This window comes from Anarrhichthys ocellatus, unplaced genomic scaffold (assembly GCF_004355925.1).
Source record: "Anarrhichthys ocellatus isolate YVR2014 unplaced genomic scaffold, GSC_Weel_1.0 scaffold9, whole genome shotgun sequence".
Taxonomy (NCBI): domain Eukaryota; kingdom Metazoa; phylum Chordata; class Actinopteri; order Perciformes; family Anarhichadidae; genus Anarrhichthys; species Anarrhichthys ocellatus.
The window spans coordinates 381,347-392,463 of record NW_022280039.1 but is presented as its reverse complement, the minus strand read 5'-3'; the positions used below and the strand labels follow the sequence as shown (position 1 = coordinate 392,463).

The 11,117-nt window shown below is 40.8% G+C and overlaps 1 protein-coding gene across 2 annotated transcripts in view; it reads left to right on the top strand.

The window, feature by feature from the left end:
• ssbp2a (single stranded DNA binding protein 2a) overlaps positions 1–11,111 on the top strand; it is a 62,610-nt gene extending 51,499 nt beyond the window's left edge. For both annotated transcript variants that reach the window (XM_031849714.1, XM_031849713.1), the window contains exons 5-17: positions 4,325–4,414; positions 6,088–6,147; positions 6,262–6,325; positions 7,456–7,526; positions 7,633–7,700; positions 8,052–8,100; positions 8,183–8,218; positions 8,316–8,370; positions 8,468–8,538; positions 9,809–9,887; positions 10,037–10,065; positions 10,179–10,277; positions 10,692–11,111. In XM_031849714.1, coding sequence (XP_031705574.1) covers positions 4,325–4,414; positions 6,088–6,147; positions 6,262–6,325; positions 7,456–7,526; positions 7,633–7,700; positions 8,052–8,100; positions 8,183–8,218; positions 8,316–8,370; positions 8,468–8,538; positions 9,809–9,887; positions 10,037–10,065; positions 10,179–10,277; positions 10,692–10,721 — 801 coding nt within the window. In that variant the 3' untranslated portion in view covers positions 10,722–11,111. The remainder of the gene's footprint in view (positions 1–4,324; positions 4,415–6,087; positions 6,148–6,261; positions 6,326–7,455; positions 7,527–7,632; positions 7,701–8,051; positions 8,101–8,182; positions 8,219–8,315; positions 8,371–8,467; positions 8,539–9,808; positions 9,888–10,036; positions 10,066–10,178; positions 10,278–10,691) is intronic.
• The last annotated feature ends 6 nt before the right edge of the window (positions 11,112–11,117 follow it).

The following is an 11,117-nucleotide window of genomic DNA, read 5'->3' as shown; positions in this document are numbered from 1 at the left end:
TTCAAACAAAGTGTGCCTGTGAGAGACAGAGAAGTGGAGAAAGCAGACCTAGAGAGAGAGAGAGAGAGAGAGAGAGAGAGAGAGAGAGAGAGAGAGAGAGCCTTTTGAGATTCCACTCACGCATCTCTGAGTGTCTCTCGGTCTCTGAAGTATTGAATGAAAATGACTCCCCACCTTCACACACAGGCAGTATGCAGGCATTAGGTGTAGACATTAATGAGAAACACAATCAGTAAACATATAAGGATGAAAGAGTTTGCAAGTTACCTCATTAAGTATTACTGAGCCCTTCAGTCTGATGGCATTAAGAAAGTCTGATTAGGTTGTAAAGTAGCAAAGTGTGTGTAATTGCACTACATTTCAATGGCTGCAGTTTGTTCAACTGTTTTTGAATTTTCTGGAGGAAAACACAATTTTTCATCACTTTATATAAAATGATTTCCATCTACAATCTACTGTATGTGTTTTCTTTGTTTTGTACATAATGACTCGACTCTCATTTCAGCACTTATTCCAAAGTCCTATAATGCAAAGGATGCTTGATAAGATAACAGCAATGTGGTATTAGTAAAGTGCGTCATTTCGGATGGAGAAAGTGTACACATTGCACACAATGGGTGTAGCACTGTTACGGCTCTTTGTTTCTGTCCTCACACATGTGAACCTGTGCTTGGACAACTCGATCTAAACCTCATGCAAAGTTCTTTTGATATTGACTTATGAAACATTTATCGCAAATTTCTTCTTTCTTTGTATGTTTTTTGTTGGTGTGTGTATATATCTCAAGCAACAACCTCAGGTTCTGAAAAGGGAAGCCAATGTGGCTGTGCAGTTATGTCAAGGTATTGTATTGTGTCTATAGTTTATCTTTGTGATTCTTTACCACCTGAGGAAAAGGTTTTTAACTTGGACATTAGAATATATTTTGGTACATACTTTTTTTTTTTAGGCACTGATCTCCTTTTGCTACATTTTTTTTTTGTTTTTCGACATTTCGTCTTCCAGGGCAGTGCACATCCAGTGATGTTGCAGTCCACTGTGCTGAATGTCTTGTTGTGTATGTCTGGTACACTGCAGCGTTCTCCTGGAGGGGGGTGGTTTAAATAATTTATGCAACAAATGAGTTTGCTAGGAGATGCAGGTGTTCATCTGAGGGCACGGGGGGGGGGGTTGTTCCACAGCCTCAGGTTTCATTACAAACACCTTTTGCTTACAACACCTGTGACTATGAATGTAGGGATCATAGTACACAACCCGCCGCGAAGAACAGATCATTGTGGACATTGTGTTGTTTTCAGATTCTTAAGACTGAAATATTTCTGAGATCTCTGTAAACAAAAAAATGACCGGCAGAAGAGACAGTGACTAAGACTTAGACACAGGGAGAGGGAGCCACACACTGAAACAGACAAGCAGAAGAGAGTTGAGCTGGTATAAAGACATAAATACATTTTAAGTGGTTTAGATTGGACGGTCATTAACATGTTTTAAAATAAAATAACATATTTTCATCAAAGGTAATACAGTACCACAACAAGAAGTTATCTTACCAGTTACAAAAGTGTTAATCTGTGAGATCACCTGTGTCTTATACTGGGTCTTACAATCTCTTCTAAAACTGAATCAACTCCATTAGGTCAAGTGCAATGAATATTATCAGTGGGACTCTGTATAAGCTCAGTCAAAAATGTAGAAAGACTCACAAAACCTTGTTGACAGTTCTACTTACACCACGACGTGTACTATGATATGATGCGTTAATGTGTAAAGCCACCAGCTCAATATCTCATTGTCCCTCTCACTCGGCCTTGTCAGGAAAGTGTAAACACTGATGTGTGAGAAGTGTAAATGATGGACTCATTAACAGTGTGCCACAGTGTGCCACAGTGTGTGCGCATTTGATGTGTACGAAGGTTAAGTGCTTGGATATGTTGAGCTTGGCTGTGAATCAGTATTTATGCAGAACTGGCTAACAGGAAGGCAGTGAGTCTAATTCAGAGTAATCGACAGTAGTGTAATAATGACAGCTGACGGTAAATATTAACCTGCTGGTCACTATGCTGTTAACTCCAGCTAATTGCACCGCTCTGATGTCACAATACATCAGGTGAAGCCCTGCAATCTTACGCAATTATCAAGCGCCTATGTGTTTGAGTAGGGGACGTACAGTAAAGGTCTCAGCACATCAGCTTGTTTAATCGAACTGTTATCGACTGTAACACTAAGTCATTACCAAAAGAATAAACATTAAATGTTGCTTAATGTTTCCCTGAATTAATGCTTCATGTAATCCCTGAAATTAGATGTGTACTCACCATACAAACTGTGTAACTGCAATAATATATAATATGCCTCATACATTTTAATGGACTATCTGCACTGCAATTTTTTGTAACTGATCAACCAACATATACAGTATGCAGATATCGATATATCGGCAAAAAACTAATGTTTCCAAAGCTAAACAGGCCACAGTTCAAATCTAAACTTCTAATTCAAATTACATTTGGTTTGTCGGCACCCTACAAGGTTTGTAGCCCGTTTTATTAGTATTACGTACAGTATTAGTAGGCGACATTTATATGCAAATAGTTGCTATTAATGTTATTGACAAATTCTTATGGAAGCAGTGCAGACTTAAAGGAATAGCTTGACATTTTGGGAAATATGCTTATTCTCTTTATTGCTAAGAGTTAGATGAGAACATTGAAGCAGCTCACATAGCTCTGACTCGAGACTCTGAGAAGTCAATGCGCCCGGCCAAGAAATAATCCGGCAAATAAACTCTCTGTTACCACATAAAGTGTCATTCTTATACCTCACTGTCATTTGAGTCAATCTGATTTGTCATAATCAAGAGAGACTGTTGGTATCGGAGGGGTTAGTGTTGTTTTTTTTCCTTTCCGTAGATGGAGGGTGGTGCTGGTTTTGGGGCAGATATATCCTGCTGTGTTTTTTTTTTTTTTCTTTTTTTCTTGTTGCTGTATTTGGAAAAATGCTGCTTTGTCAGCAATTCAGGTAGATTTTTTTTTCCCTCCCCCAGTTCTCCTTTTCCCGCACAAACAAACATTAAGTGCACTCACACAATGACTGCCACAGACACGCATGCACGCACGCACGCACACACACATGCACGCTCATAATCTCTGCTTTGTCCTCTTTTCTCCTCTCTCACTCCCTCTCTCTCTCTGTGCATGAAGGCTAACTCAGCAGACCTCCAGGCTGCTAGGGAGTAAAGGCATTCTGGGTAATCTAGGGTGCAAGAAGGGGGGGGTGGACTCTCACGACTAACACTTGATTCCGTGCAGGATGTTGTACACTCACACAAACAAACAAACCCCGTCTCCCACCGCTGAACCATAGAGATACAATATTCATCTGTGTCCATCTGTACAATAATCTGCTGAGACAAATGCAAGCTCTGCTCGCAGCAGAATATGGAATCAAAAAGCTGCCCGGCATCTTGTTCCCTGTTGCCGAACATTAACAATTGGGAGATATGAAGGAGGATGAGGGAACAGCGAGGGTGGTGGAGTGGAGCAGCGGAGGATACAGGAGTGTCATCAGTCCGCTTTTATCTCAGCTCTGATTAAGCCTTGTTCCTGTCTGACCTACAAAGTCAGCTGGCGGAAACTTCAGAGACTGTGGGTGAATTTCACTGGAGCTCTTTATACCAGAGAGAGAGAGAGAGAGAGAGAGAGAGAGTCTGTCTGTCTGTCTGTCTGTCTGTTCCACACTGCATGCTGTCTGGTCTGTAGACTTGATGAGGAAGAGGCCGGTGCTGGGTGGTAACTCTTAGTAGTACAATGCCACAGGAAGCAAATGGAGGCTGTGCTGAAATGTGCCAGCGCCACCCGTCTGGGACAAGCACAACAAAAAACACAAGGTATAAAAATAAACCTGAGCTGGCATGGCAGGGTATCTGCAGAAACAGGAAGTATCCCACTGAAGGAGAGACTGCAAGTGAGACCTGGGGAAAAGCCTTTGATTGTTTTTTTTGTTTTTTTGTTTCATTTTTATGATACTTGTATTGTTTCATTGGTGGCATGTTTAGGAGAGGTGCTGTATTAACTTCATCAACTTATTAACTTAACTTATCATCAACTAACTGAGCAACAGTAGTTGAGATTGTATGCACTTTAAGTATCACAAGTAAAAATACAGCTTAAAATTCCGAAAGTTCAACTGTGTCTAGTATATATACTGTATACTTCGATACTTGACTAAATGCACTTAGTTACTTCCCAACACTGCTAAGCAAAGAGGTGCTGAGTTTGAGTTGTGAGTTTTACTCTGTTTCTTTGTGTGTGTTTTCATCTTTCAGAGTGCTGCAGCAGCTCCCAGCCCCGTGCTTGGGAACCTTCCCCCGGGAGAGGGCATGCCAGTGGGGCCAGTCCCTCCAGGATTCTTTCAGGTATATGATGCTCTCACACACACACACACACACACACACACACACACACACCTACAGAAAGTGTGAGAGAGGAAAGAATTATATGTGTCTTTAGGCCACTGAGGTTACAGTATTGAATAATACTATTAAATAATTTTTCTGTATGCGAGTATTTAAATCATGAAGTTGTTCCTCAAAGAACTCACTTACTCATTCTTAACTGTAAGTGTTAATGAACAGACAGTACCTTTGTGTATGATTTGCATTAATCCGTGTGTGGGGGCACCACTGTTTGACAGCAGGAATAAACGTTTCGCAAATAAAAAGTACACCGCAGCTTCACCCCAGATCATCTCTGATGTCCATCAGAAGGATTTTGCCAGTTGTACATTGATTAACCGTCGTTATCAGTCAAACTAAGGCGCTCGCATCTGACACACAGATCAATATCCTTCATGGGCATTTCTCATCTCCACTTTCAAAATACTCCAAACATCCTTTTCCATCTCCTTCTGAAGATCAATTGCGCTTTGAAGACAAGGTCTTGTCAAGACCTATTGGTTAGAGAATCGCAACAACTACCACCTTGCCAGTTCTTAATTTAGGTTCCTTAACATTATACAAAGATGAATTTTGTGATTAACTGATTTTTGTTGGCAAAGTAATTGCAGATCACAAAGGATTCACAGCCATGCCTGCAAAGATGTTCCCACATATCTAGCTTTCATCGTCATTTATTTATTAATTCATTCAGTTTATTCATTTAGTAACCTTCTGTGTTCAATTATTTGCATTTATATGTTAATGCGTGTATGAAAACGAGATTGTAAACTCTTATAAAACTTCAAAAGACTTAAAATAATGGAGCTGTTTTTCTGTGATAGACCTTCAGCACAGCTGGAAAATGAGAATCGGAGTAATCAAAGAAAAGAGCCTGATCAAAACAGGTGGACTATTGCTCTCTGGTGGCAGGTTCTTGTATTACTTCTGTAACCCTGCAGACTCAGTTTTCTGACCGCAGTGGCATCAATTCAACAGACATAGCAACAGCATTGCTACTGTCTGTGTGAGGACAAGTAAAGAAAAACACTCACAGCTGCAGAAGTGCTTCTCGCACATGCTGCCAAACTGCACACAGTTGAGAAATACACTGACATCATTATTAACCAACCTCGTCTTTTCTTCTCTCGTTATTTTTCCATAAATCCAATCTAATGAAAATGCGGTCGGCCTCCTAAGTCTGCTGTCATAGACTAACTGTTGTGAAGGCAAATCAGCCCAAAACTCAACCGAGGATATATGCAGTAGCTGTGGTTGGTTTCCTTTTTTGGAGAGTGAAAAACGTCCCATAGTGGTGCACCATACAGTTTGTACACCGCTTTTGTTTCTATGAAAGGGGTTACAAAAAGGAATATAATTTGTCATTTGACTTGGCACCCCAGGACAGTATATTTTGTATAACAGTATATTTCTTTTAATTTAATAAAATGTTGTAGATGCTGTATACATTTTCTTTAAAGTCTCCTGTCTTAAGTATGTAGTGTTTTGTCACTGTCTTGCTTGCCATGGGCAATCGATCACTACTGCCTTATGATACAGCAGCCCTGAGTGTTTGCCTTGCATGTCAGAGATTGTGTGCACAGTATTTATAACCCAGAGTGATTAAACTTGGATTTATGCTGATTATTCTTCAGCCGTTTATGTCACCTCGATACCCTGGAGGACCCAGACCACCTCTCAGATTACCCAACCAGGTAAGAGCCACACTGACACCTGCAGGCAGCAGACAGTACTGTGAATAGTAGAAATGGACAGCGTCTGTGAGACGGTGAGGATAATACTGGTGATGTGTCCTCCTCCCCCTGTAGGGACTTGGAGTCCCAGGTAGCCAGCCTATGTTACCCAGTGGTATGGACCCCACAAGACATCAAGGTACGCAGAGACACACTGGTATGCACAAACGCATACAAAAGATATTGTCGCACATGTGCGCAGTTAGCACCTGGTTTGTGAAAACTATTAAAAACTATTAACAGGAGAAAGAGTTTACAGTCGTGATTCACTAAAGCTGCACTTGACATAAATGCTAGTTTTGGCTAACATGCTCACAATGCCAACTTTAGTTAATAAGCACTAAACTACTAAAGTACAGCTTAGGATAATGTGAGAGTCTGTTTTTAAGGTTACCATGATGGGTGCACAAGAGGAAAATTAGGTCACCAAGTCTTTAGGATTCATCCTCTGGGGACCATGGATATCTGTAGGCTACTAAATTACATGTAACAGTATTACTCAAGACATTTAAACTTAACCAAAACTCTCAGCCTCATTGATGCCCTAGGGCCTAGAGAAAGAGTTGGGGGCCACCAAAGTAAGTAGGATTCATCCTTGGGGACCAGGAAACCAAAATGTTATGGCAATCAATCAAATAATTGTTGAGATATTTCACATGTGGACCAAAGCCGTGGACTTGAGCCATTGCCATTGATGGAGCCAACAGCTTGCCACCTTGTTGCACTGGCTGACATATGTATTCATTATGATAGTAATTATTTATTATTAGTGGCTGTAGTTAATTTTTTAAATAACTGCATTTTTTTATCTCTGGAGAGCAACAGTGGAGATTGAGCAGTATGCTCTTGGAGAATATTCAAACACACAACTTCTGCTTAGATAAAAAGAGTCACAATGCTCTTACTGTTAAACTCAACATTATAATGAGAAGATACAGTAATTGAAGCTGAAACTGTAAATGTTATATGATGGTTTGCTCCAGACACACATCAAATTGATGTCCATCTTGAGGTTTTTGCATCACTACAGTGTCCAGACAAAAGTATAAAATACAAAAGTACACCAAGGGAACATGCTTGTTGTAAGAGAGTTCAGAAGACAATGACAAGAGTTGTTCACAGTATGTCAGGTAATGTAATTAAATAACCGTTCCATATCTTTAAGTAAGATGATGGGGGGAGACATGACCAAAACTGATCCCAGTCTGACCTGAATTTCTGGAAAGAAATGATGGCTGGTTGTAGTTTGACTGTTTTTTTTTGTTTCAGGACATCCAAATATGGGGGGACCAATGCAGCGGATGATTCCACCCAGAGGCATGGTACCGCTAGGGCCCCAGGTATGGGACCAGAGGATTTGTGGGAATATTTACAAAGCATTGGTTCTGATACAGTATTTACTCTCTTGTAGACGTAGCTGAGGACATTTGGTGTCTTCTTTTTTAGGGTTATGGAGGTGGGATGAGACCACCACTAAATGCCCTGGTTGGTCCCGGGATGCCTGGTATGAACATGTGAGTGATAATACAATCTACACACCCACACACACAGTGTAAATGACTCAGGGGGACAACATTAAATGCAAACAACCTTAATTTCTCACTACAATAGAGGCAGTCAGCTGTTTCCTTTCTGTGGCTTTAATTACAACTTCACTATATGTTCTTGGGTCTGGAAGTGGAGCGAGGAGCCAGCTTTCCACTATTTTGTCTTTTTTTTATCCTTTCCTTTATTACTTGTTGTTCCCCTTACCTCTCTCTGGCAACAGAAGAGCTTGTTGTTGCCAACTCTGCCCAAATAAATTAGAAACAAAGAAGCCTCCCAAAAGCAGAAAACTAAAGTGTATAACTGTGTGTGTGTTCCAGGGGACCTGGTGGGGGTAGACCCTGGCCAAATCCTCCAAACTCCAATTCGGTAAGTGCTCTAACGAAGACACCCAACAGAAACTTAAATGAATTAGAAATTACTTTCATGATTTCCTTCTGTATTTTTGCAGACCCCGTACTCTTCTGCATCTCCAGGAAGTTATGTGGTATGTATCGTTGGGTTCAAGCTGTTTCTGCTCACCTATCTGTTGAAATTCATAAGTTCATGAATGAATCTTATGGAAACCAAAACTGTGATTTCAGGGACCTCCAGGAGGAGGAGGGCCACCTGGGACCCCAATAATGCCAAGTCCAGCAGGTACGTGCTATGTCTTCCCTGTGTGTCTGGCTGTTTGTGTCTATACATGTGTTTTTGCTCTTTTGTCCTCTAATTGTTTCTCTGTTTATTATGTCAGATTCAACCAACTCTGGCGACAACATGTACACAATGATAAACACAATCCCTCCAGGTGGAAGCCGACCAAATGTGAGACATTTCTCTCTCTGTGTATATCATTGTGTCTGAGTGTACTTAAGTGCACATGGTTGTACAATTTATGTATGGATGTAATAGTTCTTTGATATCAAAACATTGTTTTAGTTATGTTACAGCAGTGCCGGGCTGTGTATTTTATACCTGGGCCTTCAGTGCTGTCCTACTGCATTTGAACCACCTCCTAATAACCTCATTATGACGCCTGCATGACGGGATGCTTCGTCATTAACAGGCAATGCATATAGTCAAAATCAATGTAATTAACACAATGACAAGAACAAACTCACAAGAACCAGTCAGAAGCAGATAGAGTAACATAAAACCCAAATAACACGATTTAACCAGCAAAACTGCGGCGCTAACACACGCATTCTGCCACACACTCGAGGGCACCATTCAAATATTATTCACATCAGAGGGAACAATATTAACCATATCAAAACGACAAAAGCACATCACTTACCAAAGCTGCTGTTCACTTAAAGACAAAGTCCATCCTCCTTTCTTTGATTACAAAGAGTTCAATGACACGGTTGTTCAGTACATCCGTGCGGTTCAGTTCCAGTAAGAAGTCCTTCTCCATTCATGGACGCCAGTGATGACAGTCGAGCCTCCCCAGTTGTACTTCTTGAATACGTTTTGTTGCATTTGAGGGCTGAAAATGTCCGCTCGACAGAGGCAGTCTATTTTGGGATCGTCACCGCCAAACATGCCAAAATGCTAAAAATGTAATGCCACGTAAAGACTTCTTACATATCTCTAAACTTTAACTCTAACTACTTACTACTCCTCTGCTAGTTTCACAACAGTGTGACGTACTTGTAGGCCAGCTAGCAGGCTCTGGCACGTCAAAGAATACGCCCAACATGTCAAACTAAAGATCTGATTGGTTGAAGACTATGAACAATATCGCCGTCATTTACTTAAACTGAAAAGGGATTCACTTGTAATTCTGAAGGCGGATTTTTTTACTTGGAGACAACATAGGGGCAAAATCTGATTGGATAAAATCTCTCCTTAAAACAAGCTGCACTGGAAGCAGAGCAACTGAGGAAGACAGTAGCTGTGCAATGAGAAAATAAGCTATTAGGAAAAATATTTAGAATACATGTAGTGTATTTATGAAAAGCTATTAAATTATAAAATAGCTATAACATTGTGATTCAGTCTAGGCCAGCAGAGAAGGCCTTGCTGGCCCTGACGGCCCACTACTGTGCTACAGGTACTGTATATCATTGTCTGCTGTGTATGTTCTCCTCAGTTCCCTATGGGTTCAGGTGGTGACGGTCCATTAGGGGGAATGGCTGGAATGGAGCCCCATCACATGAATGGATCATTAGGTACAGGAAGAAGTAGCTTGTACAGTATGTGCTACATTGACACTGAATCTCTGGTTATAGTTTTCCCAAATTTGTCAAGTAATTTTCAGAAAAACAAGCATTCTTTTGATAAAGGTTACTTGTTTTCATACTTGTGTTACCTCTCTCAGGGTCAGGTGATATGGACAGTCTCCCCAAGGTAAAAGTATTTATCTACCTTAAAATGTATGCAATTGCACTGCATGTCTGATTTTTGTAGCTTTAATAGCACACAATTACTAATAAGCTTTGTTTTACGTACGTTTTTAAAAGAACTCTCCTGGTAACCTAAGTATGAGTAACCAGCCCGGGACCCCCAGGGAGGATGGAGAGATGGGAGGAAACTTCCTTAACCCTTTTCAGAATGAAAGTGTAAGTCGATTGTCATCTATCATATGTGAAGATTAGACCGATCTCAAAACTCAATACCATGACTTTTAAGTTAACCCTAAAGTAAAGTTAAAAATGGGTTCACAAAATGTTAATGCTTTTAAATGAGCAGTTTTATATTTAAGCCAATGCACTTATTATACGCTTGGCATAAAGATTGGAAGCTAAGCTAATCGGCTGCTACCTGTTGCTTCATTTACCGTACAGACAGGTGAGTGGTATGAATCTCCCAGTCTAACTCTGTAAAAGAAATAAATAGAGCATTATTCATATAATGTTGAGCTGTTCTTTTTCTTTTTCTAATTAGATTTCTAATCAAGGATACTGTAAAACTGTGAAAAATGCTCGTACACACAAACTCAAACGTTGTTATTTCTCCCCATCTTACCTTTGCAGTATTCTCCGAACATGACGATGAGCGTGTGAAGGCTCTGGAAGCAGGTTTGGTTCAGTCGCCCCGTAACCTGGATCAGTAAAGAGCAGAGAGACAGACGGGATGTGATGTCATCTAGGCCAGTGACTCTTCCTCCACCACCAACACCACCTGCCTAGTTAGGACATTTGCCCTAGGCCCTGTCCTCTTACTATCCCCCCAACCCCACCCCTCCATTGTTTCTGCCCACGTCTCTTCTCTCCTATCTCTTCTCCCGTTCAAAGTGTTGACTCTGCTACATTCATCAGTTCTTCCTCTGCAACTATGAGACTGTACAAAGCAACCAAATTGAAACAACCTGGAGGAGAACTCTTTGTATATTTGCAAACAGTGTGTATGGGACTGTGCACCCGCTCCAGTCACAGACAGTGTGTCTGCCTTTTGCATAT